Here is a 12396-nt window from a genome sequence, read left to right on the forward strand (position 1 = left end):
CGGGGCGCATCGGGAGAGGTTAGGGGCGCACCCGGGTGCACCGGGCGGAGAAGCTCGGGGCGCACCGGGAGAAGTTAGGGGCGCACCGGGGCAGGAATGAGGCGCGCCGGGAGAAGCTCGGGCCGGCCGCCCCTTTAAGCCAGCGGCGCTGGGGCCGTCCCTCCGGCCGGGATAGGCCGGGCCGGGGCCGCCTCCCGCCCCCGGAGCGGGCGGCGCGGGGAGGTTCGGCCGCGCTGCAGCCTCCGGTCCCGGCGGCGAGCGCCAGAGCGTCCCCGCTCCCCGAGGGGCTCGGCAGCGGCGATGCCCAGGCGGAGCATCGCCGAGGTGAAGGTGCTGGACGTGCAGAAGCGGCGCATCCCCAACAAGCACTATGTGAGTGGCCGAGCCCGGCCCTGGGCGAACAAAGGCCGGGCGCTGCCGGCCCCGCTCCGCGCAGAGCTCCGGGAAGGGAGGACGGAGGAGGAGGAGGGCGGCAGCGCTGCTGGGGTGCCGCTCAGGGGTGTCCCGAGGGGGTCCCACCGTGCCCATGCCAGCGTGGGGATGCTCCGGGGATGCCCGCGGCCGGGGGATGCCCGGGGGATGCCCGAGGGATGCCCGGGGGATGCGGGCGGGGGTTGCGCACCCCGGTGACGCGTCCCCGCTTCTGCAGCTTTGGCACCGGGGCCGTGGGACCTGTTGGTCGCGGAGTCCCGGGGCAGAGGGACCACCCGGCTCCTGCTTTCTGCTCCCTGGATAGTGCTGGGTCCCTAGGAAAGATCCCTGTGTCCCCTGCATCCTGCGTGCTCCGCGGCATCTTCCAAACTCTTGTGGGTTTGTCTGTTTTTGAAAGTGGTTTTCTTTCTTTTCTTTTCTTTTCTTTCCTTTTTTTTTTTTTTATTTTTATTTTTTTTTATTTTTTTTTTTTTAAGATTTCAACTTCGGTGTGTTTCCAGGCACCCGTGGAGAGCTTGCGGGTGAACCCTGGCAACAGCCATAAAACAAAGACCGAAATTTCCTCCCTCCCGTTCTGCCGGGGTGACCCAGTGACACACTGCTCGTGGCACATTCGCACATGGGGGTTGTGCAGATGTGGTGTTTGCTCTGGCTGGGACCAGCTGTCAGCAGAGCCAAGGTTTCAGAGCTCTTGGGCGATCAAGGGCTTCTCCAGGTGCCCTCGGCTGGTTTGTGGCGTTGAGCAACAATTGGAGGAAAGCTGGGGGCAGGAGGGGAGGGCAGAGGGGTCTCCCCTCGCATCGGGGATGTGGCGTGGCTGCTGCCGCCACCCCTTTATCCCCCCTCCTTCCTGCTGCCTTTCCTGGAGCTTCCCCAGCCCTGGCTGAGCCCCAGATGTGCCCGTTCCGTGCCGTGCCCGTTTCTGTGCCGTGTCCCCGCGTACGTGCGGAGCTCGGTGCGCTGCTGTTTGTCTTGGATCCGCGCTTTCCCCGCCGGGCTGGGATGGGCTGGGATGGGCTGGGATGGGCTGGGATGGGCTGTGGGGCTGCTCTGCTCCCCTGCAGCCCCTCTGTGCCCGCAGGACCCGCACCCCCCGACCCGCTTTGTGCGCTCGCCGCGGAGAGCCGGGTGGAGTTGGGCACAGCGCAAATAATCCCTGTGAGGCTGCAAAACTGGGGCAGCGCTGTTTTCTGAGCGGGGTGGCGGGGCAGAGGGTGGGGACAGCGAGCAGGAGCTCCGGGAGCGCTGGCAGAGGCGCTGGGTGACAGCTGTGCAGCTGCTCCGCGGATCCCGCTGCTCCAGCCTTGCCCTGGGCTTGTCCTGGACCCAAATCCAGCTGCAGGAGCCAGCGTGGCTCGCTGAGCCCAGGGAGGGGCCGGCAGCTCGCAGGCAGCGCTGGAGTCAATGGGAGGAATCAATAGAGCCAGGCAGATCCACAAAGCCAGTTAATTATATGAAACCAAACCTTTTTTTTTTTTTTTTTTTTTTTTTCCTTCCCCTCCTCCTGCAAAGAGAGGGAGAGGCAGCAAATCATGGCTGAATCATTTGTGGCTGCTGGCACAGCACGAATCCGTGTAAAACCTTTGCCCTCTGCCTTGTCCCATCACACAGATGTGCCCTGCTCCATCCTGGGGCAGCACTCCTGTCCCTGGGGAGCTGCAGGACCAGCCTGGCTTTTCCTCCTCTTGCCTCTGTGATGCCCTGCCCTGCATCAGCCACAGGCTTCTCTGTGCTGAACAAAGCTGTGGTTGTGTTGCTCCTCAAGTTATGAATTCCACTTTCCCAGCAAAGTGAGATCAGTGTTTCAAAGTCCTCGTTTCACCTGCAGTGATGGGACCTGGCTCTATTCAGGCTGCTGGGGTTTGCTTTTCACCTGGGTAAATGATACAACAAAAATTGCATTGCCTGAGACAAAAAGTTGTTTGTTTTGCAGCTGTGCTGTGAAGCAGGAGGCACAATATCTCCCCAAACTGCAGGACAAGGACCCAGCAAGGTTTGGTGGCTGGCACAGGTGCTGAGCTGAGTGTTGGGGTTCAGCCCTCAAACTCCACTTGTGTTTTTAATCTTTTTTCCATGGGCATTACCTGGCAGGGGCATTGAGGGATGATCCTTGTGCAGCCTGTTATCCAAGAGAAAAGGGGGCTCCATCCTGCAGGCAGTGGCTGAGGTGACATTTGCAGTGCCATTTCCCCAAAATATCCCAAATCCTACGTGAAGTGATCACAGCTCAGCTGCCAGCGAGGGCTCCGGGGCCATCCTGCAAATCTGAGAGGGAAAAGCCCAAGAGTAAAGTTTAAAAATAATCATTGTGAGAGACAGAGTAGCAGACTGTCATTTTTCTGGTCTGGCCAAGTCTCTGATAAATGAATGTTTATTCAGAAAAGACCCAAAACAAAGCCATAGTTGAAACAGACTGGATTTGCCTTTAAAGGGCTTCAAGCAGGACCTTTTTATAGTATTGTGTTTGTTTTTCTCGAGTAGAAGCCCTAAAATAAAGCTTTTTCCTACTAAATCCAGATTTGGTTTTCTTTCCTTTGGGCATTTCATTTTGTTACAGCTGCAGTGTGTGTGTTTTCTATGTGTTAATAGCAATGCCATTGAATCCCATCTCCATTTCTGCCTAGCAGGAACATTTCCATAGTTATATAGGTTTAAACAGTTGTTCTGGAGCACCATCCAAAATTATATATATCCATTCAACAGCATGTTTGGGTGGGTTACATTTTTGGGAAAGCTGGATTATGTTCTCACAGGACTTCCATTCAAAGCATGGAAATGGGAAATATCCATGAAAAAGGGAAATTTAAACAAAGTGTGCAGCACACATTTATTTTGCAAGGCCGGTGAACAAGATGGCAAAACTTTAAACAAGGTGAAGATCTCATTTGTGGCAGCTGGGTTGTGAAAGTAATTAATGAACAGTGTGTGGTGGGATCTGGCTGATGAGATCTACAGCTATTTTAGAACAAATGTTTTTAAACCATGTTCAAAAAGTGAAGGTGTTACATATTTTTGATGTGGAATTTGTGATGGATTGGTGTGCGTGTCTCCTCTGCTCTTGTCCTGGTGAGGCCATTTGAGGTTTCATTCTCCTGTAGCCCAGCCCCAGCTTATCTGGAGCTGATTATGGAGTGTTTGAATGACAAGAGCTGCCAATCTGCAGCTCCAGTGGCTCTTTAGTGCCTTTTATTTCCAGAGCTGAGGTATTTCTGAGGCAATGCCCCATGGACTGTGTGTTGTGGGTGCCCAGAGCTCGGTGTCCCCTCGTACAGCTGAGTTCCTCCTGTGGATTTTCGGTGTTATTCCTACCCTGGTGAATCACTGTGGTTGTTTGGCTTCCAGAGGGGGCCAGGGGATGACTTGTCACCCCTGGGAAGGGTGACCATGCCCTTGGAATGTCCTGTGGGCTGCTGAGGAAGGAGGAGGCTGGCAGGAGTGTGAGGTCTGTGCTCTGTGCTGTCCCCACATCACCAGACTGGGAGTGACAGCGAGCCAGGGGAAGCTGCACTGTGACTCCTGCTGGCCCTGGAGGTTTGAGGCCTTTCTCAGCATCCTCAGTGCTGCATCCTGTGCCTTGTCTCATCCCATTTCCTGGCAGCTGCATGATGCTGTCCCAACAGGCAGGGTGTTTTTAGGAATTTTTTGCCTTATCCTTGCTCTGCTCCCCACACTCACCAGTCTTTCCTCCTCACCTCTCAGCAGAGTGAGGGTTCACTGGAGCACTCTTAGCTTGGTGGATTAAAACCAGCACTCAAACTCAAACTCTGCTTTGCTTTTCCTCCCAAACCAAATTTCTCAAGGCTGTTGAAAAGCTGGAATGTGGAAAGGCCAAATCCTGCCTGGCCCTTGGCTGCTGAGGCAGGAGCTGTGAGTGGGAGCTGATGCTGGGAGCAGTGATGGTTCCAGCAGTGATGATGGTTCCAGCTGTGATGGTTCCAGCTGTGATGGTGGTTCCAGCTGTGATGGTGGTTCTATCAGTGATGGTTCCAGCTGTGATGGTTCCAGCTGTGATGATGGTTCCAGCTGTGATGATGGTTCCAGCTGTGATGATGGTTCCAGCTGTGATGGTTCCAGCTGTGATGGTTCTATCAGTGATGATGGTTCTATCAGTGATGATGGTTCCAGCAGTGATGGTTCCAGCTGTGATGGTTCTATCAGTGATGATGGTTCTATCAGTGATGATGGTTCCAGCTGTGATGATGGTTCCAGCAGTGATGGTTCTATCACTGATGGTTCCAGCAGTGATGGTTCCAGCTGTGATGGTTCCAGCTGTGATGGTTCTATCACTGATGGTTCCAGCTGTGATGATGGTTCTATCAGTGATGATGGTTCCAGCTGTGATGATGGTTCCAGCTGTGATGATGGTTCCAGCTGTGATGGTTCCAGCAGTGATGGTTCTATCAGTGATGATGGTTCCAGCAGTGATGGTTCCAGCTGTGATGATGGTTCCAGCTGTGATGGTTCTATCAGTGATGGTTCCAGCTGTGATGGTTCCAGCTGTGATGGTTCCAGCTGTGATGGTTCCAGCAGTGATGGTTCTATCAGTGATGATGGTTCCAGCAGTGATGGTTCCAGCTGTGATGATGGTTCCAGCTGTGATGGTTCCATCAGTGATGATGGTTCCAGCTGTGATGGTTCCAGCTGTGAGCTGCAGCTCTGGGCCCCCCCTGCCCTCTGCCTGCCCCAGCTCTGTGACCTTCATCCCCCCAGCTTTGCTCTGGAGGGTGTCTCTGTCTCCCAGCCCCGTGGTGTCACGGTGGGAAACAGGAACCAGGAGAACCCACAAGTGTGGCCCTCGTGTGACTGGGTCTGTGTTGGTGGCTGAGGGGTCTGAGCAGGCTCTGCTGGGGTGTCCAGCCCTGTGTGGGTGCCCTTGGCACCCCAGCAGTGCAGTGGGGTGCAGGTCAGAGGATGAGCTGGAGCTGCTGCTCTGCAGTGCTGAGGATTCTCCTGCCCTGTTGCCCAGCTCCCTGCAGCCCTGCCTGCCTGTTCTGCCTCTCTCTGCCATCCCTGCTGCCCTGCAGCTGCTGCTGGAATCCTCTGTGCAGCAGGAGCCTCCTCCCAGCTGCCCAGCCCCAGAGCAGGAGGGAGGGGGTCCCACAAGCTCTCTGCTCCCTCTCCTGCCCCCAGCTTTGCCATCCCATGGCACAGCAGCCCCATCTCCCTCCCAGCCCTGCATGCCTGCAGCAGCCAGGGCTGGTGGAGAGGGGCCAAGCACAGCAGCTTGGTGCCAAGAACTTTCTTTGTTTCCAGCCACCTCCCTCTTTTTCTTTTTCTTTTTTTCTTTTTTTTTTTTTTTTTTTTTCTTTTCCTCTTACAATTTCCCCACTCCCTTCTCTGTATTCAACCCCCTCTGCCTTGGCTGGGTCACTCACTCCTTGGCTTTCTCTGCCCTTTGTGTTTCTCCTGTGGTGGCCACAGGGAGGGTCAGGCTCTCCCATCTCCCCTCGTCTCAGGGTCGGGCCAGCGTGGCTGAAATCAAAAGTCTGATGCTTGTGACTGAAGCTTTTCCTCTGGTGAAAGATGCTTTAAATATGTGGAGTTTTCCACAGAGAAGTTTATTGTGGACCCAGGACCACACAGGCTTTGGGAGGAGCTCTGCAGGACTCTGGAGACTGTTCTGTCTGGAGCTGGGGACCTTCTCTGCTGTCCCTTCCCAGTGACCATGGTGTTTTCCCCCTGCCCATGTCAGTGTGGGCACAGGGAGGCTCTGGATGCCTCAGAGGCACCAGGGAAGGCTGTGCCGTGCCAGGAGAGCTGATTTTGGGATGGCTGAGCTGCTGCTGGGCTCCAGCTGGCACAGCTGGATGCTGCCCAGCCTGGGATGGACTTGCTGCCAGGCAGAGTTCCCTCTCCACATCCTTTCCTGTGGGATTTTTGTGTTCCCCCACAGCCAGCATGCCGTGAAATCTCCATAAAAAACTTTGCTAAACTCCTGCAGGAGGAGAGAAACCCAAACTGCAGCTCTAGGCTTTCCTCACCTTCCCTCTGCCTTTTTCCTGCTCACATTTGAGCAGCCCAGGCTGCTTCCCAGTTGTGCTGGTGTGTTTATGCAAGGAGCCCAGAGTGATTCTTCTGTGAGGTCACACAGCCTCGTGTTTAAGAACGGGAAACTGGTTCTGTTATTTTGGTTTGGTTTTTTTATTTTTTTTTTTAATTTTTTTTTTCCAGTATCTGTTCTTAATTTCCTTGCCTCGAGTCAGCAGTTTGAATCAGCTCCTCTCTCTGTTCTGTGGGACTTTGTGCCTTTTTGGGAAGGGCAAAACCTGGATTTGGGAATGGCTCTGGTGCCCTCTGAGTGGAATCCACCAGGATCCACTGCTGTGTGCAGCCCCAGGGATTTCCAGCAGCCCTGGGTGGCTGGCTGCTCCCAGGGCTTGCTGCTTCAAGAGGAAAAGAAAGAAAGAAAAAAAAAAAAAAAAAAAAAAAAAAGAAATCTCTGGCTGCCCTTTTCAGATTCTCTCTGGCTTCTCCTCCCCTCTGTCCCCGTGACTCCCGTGGCTCTGGATGTGTCTGAGCTGGCTCCTGCAGCCTCCCAGAGCTCTCATCCTGCCCAGGAGGGATGTCCTGGATCTGCCTCTGCCCTCTCCTGTCACGAGTGTCAGGATCCCTCTCAGCTCAGCTCTGCCTGGCTTGGCCAGGTGCTGTTTGCATTGCTGACAGTTCAGTTCTCAGCCCCGTGCTGGGACAGACCAGGCTCTGGGATGGTTCTGACCCTTGGGGCTGTTGGAAGATCCACAAGCAGAGAGGAAATTGGATTTCTTTAGGTTTTCCAGATCCCCAACTCCCGTGGGTTTCCCCATTTCTCTCCTCTCCAGGAGCAGGTTGAGGAGATGCCCTGGAGACCTTCCTGCCCTTGGGAAGGGATGTGCTGGCCCCTGGGGATGTGCATTTCAGATGAGCCCTGAGCCCATCCCTGAGTGCAGCCCTGCTGTGCCTCCAGCTCCTGCCTCCCTTACCCTGAAGAGCTCAGAGTTATTTTGGCTGGAGAATATCCCCATCCTGATTAAAAATCCCAGTCTAATGAGCTGTTGACTCCAAATAAAGGCAGGGTAGGAATAAACAGTGAGGAGAAGTTGGCTCCTGCTGCTGCCCCAGTGCAAGGCTCTGTCCAGGCAGGCAGCCAGCAGTGATATAACCCCAGCAGAGCTGGATGTGCAGAAAACTGGGAGATCAGAGCTCCCAGCCCCCATGAGCTCATGCTGGCACGTCCTGGGGAGAGGGTGAAGGAGTTTGGACCTGTGCTAACACCAGGTTAACCCTTGGTTTGCTGGAGGGGCGCTGCACAGCTCCACAGCTGCAGCAGATGTTGGCTTGGAGAACCCATCTGTCCCTTGTGAAATCTCAGGTTCTTCGTCTCAAATGAAGAGTTTGTGAATGGAAGCAGAGCAGGGAATGGCTGCAGACTGAGGAAGCAGGTTTGGGTGGGATTTTGGGAGGGGATTCTCCCCTGGAGGTGCCCAAGGCCAGGTGTTTGATCACCCTGGGACAGTGGAAGGTGTCCCTGCCCGTGGGAGGGGGTGGCACTGGACCTTGAAGGTCCCTTCCAACCCAAGTTCAACAAAAGTGGAGCTTGAATTACAGGTTTGAACACAGGGAAGTTATTTTAGCCATAAGAACTCGATCCCTCTTGCTGCCTCATTTTCTGTCTGAATTTGGGAGGATTCCAGTGGGAAGAGTTTGTCACCCTCAGGCTGGTGGCTCAGGCTCTGAGCAGCAGAGTGAGATCTGGGGTAGATTTTCAGGGCAGGATTTGAGTAGGTTTGATAAACTCAAATAAATGAGTGTTGCTCTGTCCTGGTGTTTGAGCTTGGACACTGGTTTGGGATGTTGGTCACGTTCCAGAATCTGGAAAAAGTGGGAAAAACCTTGTGAAACTCCTGAGGGATTCTGTTTTAAATACCAAAACATCAGCTTGTATGATGCTTGATCCTTCATGCTTGATTTTGCTGGCAGAAATTCTGGCAGGTGCCTTCAGCTGGGCTTCTGAACATCTTGGTCCTTCTTCAAGGAACTGATATTGAATTTCTGGTGGAAATAAGGACTTGAGTTAGGAGAAAATAAAAAAAATAAATTCTTGATTCTGCTCAGTCAGTCTGTTGTCAATTTGAGATTTGTATCACTTGGGTGTTCCACTGGCACCTCATCAAGGGTTATCTCTGCTTTCTGTGAAAAACAAGATCAGGAATTGCCTCATTCTGTGATTTGCTTATTGTCCTTTGCAGAATTAATGATGAAATGGGCTGGGTTTGGTGTTTTGCTTTGCATTCATCACCAGTCAAAGCCTGCTCAGGAGGTCTGTGGATAACCTGCAGTGGCTGAGGATGATTTTGTGGCATTTTGAGGATCAGGATGCTGATTTCCACCCCAGCAAGTGTTAGAATCCCAGACAGGGGGAGTTTCAGACCTTTCCAAGGGCCAGGCTGGTGCAGGTGCTGCCCTTGGATCTCAACACCCAATTTGGTGCTGCAGCTGTGAATGGGGTGGCCAAGGTTCAGTTGTTAACTCCTGTGTCTGGAGGGATTTGTGCTGAGTTTTTACACAGAGCTGTCACTTCACATTCAATGTGTGCCCCTTTCAGGGCCACAGAGCTCAGTTCAGCACTGCAAATAAACACTTGGTTAAGCTGTGGGGCTCAATAATTCAGATTTTGGTGATGCTGAAGAGATCTGAAGCGTCCCCCTGGTTGTCACCCAGCTGTGGGGAGCTGCACTGGCAGCTTTTTTGGGTTGTGCTGGGGATTTTTTGGGCTCCCATCTCTGATTTCTGCCTCTGTTCCCTGCAGGTTTACATCATCAAGGTCAGCTGGTCCAATGGAGCCACAGAGGTCATTTACCGGCGGTACAGCAAGTTCTTCGACCTGCAGGTGGGGAATCTGCCTGGCAGGGGGGAGCTGAGCTCACCTGAGCTCACCTGAGCTCACCTGAGCTCCTGCTTTATCTCTGCAGCTGCTGGGGGCTTATTGAGGGGGGGTTGCTTGCTTTGGGGGAGGATTTTGTTGGAGTTAGGTCCAAATTCCATTCCTGGCTCTCCCAACTGCTGCCACTGGGAAACAATTGGATTCCCTGGAGCAGCTTCCCCACCCCCTGCCAGCCCAGAGGGCAGCAGCTGCTTTGGTACCTGAAGGGAACCAACAGGAGTGATGGAAAGAGACTTTTTACAAAAGCATGAAGTGACAGTGATGCCCTGAGCTTTAGCTTTTATACACAGGACAACAGGAATGGCTTCAAACTGGGAGAGTGGGTGGAGATCAGATATCAGGAGAGAATTCCAGGCCCTGGCACAGGTGCCCAGAGAAGCTGTGGCTGCCCCTGCATCCCTGGAAGTGCCCAAGAAGAATTGGATGGAGCTCTGGGCAAGCTGGGGTGTAAAAGATGTCCCTGCCCATGGCAGGGTGTTGGAACTAAATCATTTTTAAGGTCCCTTCCAACCCAGCCATTCCATGATTGTGATTTCATTCTCTCTGGTGCAGGAGGGAGCCAGGAGGAAGGTGGAAGTGGAGGGAGGAGGCTGGAGAGGCAGCTGGGACAGGCTGGGCTGCAGAAACCCCAGCCCTGCTCTGGGTGAGCAGCAGAGGGTGTTTTCCACCTCCTCCTTGGTGGAGATGAGCCAAGGGGTCTGGCTGGGCTTGTGAGCCAAAACCCAAACTGAGCTGCTGGAACAGAGAGCAGAGGAGAAAAAAAATGCACAAAGGGATCTCTGGGCTGGCAGCAGCTGCCAGAGGGGCTCTGGATGCCCTCCTGGGCTGTTTGGGTACCAGGGCAGGAATTTGGCACCCCAGACCCTCCCAGTGGGGCTGAGCATCCCTGGGGCTGTTGCAGAGGGGAAGGAGGAGCCAGGCACAAACTCTGCTGCAGTTCCAGCCTCCCTGGCAGTGCTGCTGGCTCTCCCAGCTCTGGGATGGGCACAGATGCTGCTCTCCTGTCCCCAGCCCCAGGAGTGCAGGGGTTAAAGCTGGGAGCAGCTGCTTGTGTAACCAAGGAAATATGAAAGTAAATAAACAAGGAGCAGCTGTTGGGCAGCAGCCAGGGCTGGAAGGAAATGGAGTTTGAGCTTCCTTCTCTGCAGCATCTCATCTCATGGTGCTCCACGGTGGTGGCCCAGCTCTCTGCTGCAAGGGGGGCAGTTTTGGGGTGCTTGGGGTGTTTTTTGGGGTGCTTTGGGTGTTTTCTGGGTGCCTCCAGCTGTGCTGTTTGCCTGGGCTGTCCTGCCTCCCCTCCATCCTGGCTGGAGCTGTGCATGTTCCTGAGGTGGGAAACATCATCACAGGAGCCAGACACTGCAAAAAACACCTTTAGAAACAGAGATAATTTATAAATGCATCTATCTGTATGTCATGGTGGAGGAGGGAAAGTTTAAAGCAGACATCTCCCCCCTTCGCTGTTCCCTGCAGCTTTTTCTTGAAAAAAAATGAAAAAAAAAAACCCAAAAAATTCTAACAACCACTCCTTTCTGGCTCTGTTGAAAGAATGAAAGGAGCTGTGGTTTCCCCCTTCCTTCCCCCTTATCACACATGCTTCCTGGTGTCCTTGTTTTAAACTTGTGCTGCAGGACAGTGGAAATTGGATGGAGAGGAGAGGAGTGAAACAGATCCTGTGAGCACAGTGGAAAAAAATGCTCTGGGTAGGATTGGTAGCAGTGACTGCTGCCATTGCTGGAGGCCTTTCTTGTGTGACTCTTGGATGATTCTATGCCAATTTTAGCTCTTCAGGCAGAAGTTTTCCATGCTGGAAATTATTCATGCCTCTGGTTATAAAAAAAAAAAAAAAAAAAGAAAAATTCCACACAGTCCCCCCCAGAAGATAAGTGTGGGACTGAAATGGTTCAGCTGCTTCTGCAAACAGCAAGAGGGGAAAATATTTTTTCCTAGGTCCAGTTCTGATGATCTTTTTGATGTGCTGGAGGAAGAATTGGAAATTTGAGTCGCAGGTGATGTCTGTGTCAAGAATCTGTCTGTTGTGTTATCCAGGGAAAATCCATCCAGGTTTATCCATCCTCCCAGCCTTGAGCAATCCCAGCACATGCATGTTTGGGTCAGATATTTGTTCATTTACTATCAGTGTTCCCAGTGGCTCTGGCTGCATTTCCATGCTCCTGTCAGAGGCTGAGCAGGGTTTGTTGTTTCCAAGCTTGGAGGGAAGGTTGGTGCACCCTCCTTGGCAGGGACCTGGAAACTTCTGGATCCAAGGGGGAGAGAGGAGCTTGGTGGGGCTGAGGAGATGCTGAAGTTCACTGTGAGTGGCTGGGGAGTTTCTCCTGATATTCCCAGAGGGGCCACAGCTGAATCATCTGTCACCTTCCATTGTGGGTAAACAATTATTGCAGGAGCAGGGCCAAGGAAAACAGGAGCAGATAAGTGCTGACAGCAGAGCCAGGGGGCAAAGTGTCCTCCCCTCCCAGGCAGGCAGGAAGGACACTGCAAACAGCCTGAGCCAGGAGTGGAGCCTGCAGTCTGATTCCAGAGAATCCCTGAGGATGGCAGAGAGCTCCAGGATCAGACCAAGCTGTGCCTGATCCTTGTCCCCAGCCCAGAGCTCTGAGTGTCACCTCCAGGAATTCCTGGGACACTCCAACCCTCCCTGGGCAGTTCCATCCCTGAGCTCCCTTTCCATGCAGAAATTCCTGCTGTTCCCTCTGCTCCTGTCCCTGTTCCCTGGGAGCACAGCCCCATCCCCCTGGATGTTTGGGACAGGTTTCCCCAAGGCTTTTCCCCTTGCAGATAAAATCCTTTCCTTCATTCCTTGTCCCAGCTGGGGCTGCAGCAGAGGGTGATGTTCTGTGGCTGCTTTTCTGCACAGAGGTTTCATTTTGAGGCCAGGGTTGGAGCAGAAATGTGCTCACTGCACAATTCAGGGACAGAAAAACTGGGAATTTGAAGCAACATTAGAATTAGCTCTGGCTCTCCCTCCCATTCCTGTCTGTCTGTGCATCCAGTGTGTTTCCCAGTCCCCTTGTTTTTCCATA

General features: G+C 53.4%; 1 protein-coding gene across 1 annotated transcript in view; it reads left to right on the top strand.

The window, feature by feature from the left end:
• Nucleotides 1-216: 216 nt before the first annotated feature.
• Nucleotides 217-12396, top strand: part of SH3PXD2B (SH3 and PX domains 2B) — a 58920-nt gene continuing 46740 nt past the window's right edge. The window contains 2 exon segments of the mRNA XM_056502632.1: nucleotides 217-372; nucleotides 9218-9298. Coding sequence (XP_056358607.1) covers nucleotides 301-372; nucleotides 9218-9298 — 153 coding nt within the window. The 5' untranslated portion in view covers nucleotides 217-300.

Source organism: Oenanthe melanoleuca, chromosome 13 (assembly GCF_029582105.1).
Source record: "Oenanthe melanoleuca isolate GR-GAL-2019-014 chromosome 13, OMel1.0, whole genome shotgun sequence".
Taxonomy (NCBI): domain Eukaryota; kingdom Metazoa; phylum Chordata; class Aves; order Passeriformes; family Muscicapidae; genus Oenanthe; species Oenanthe melanoleuca.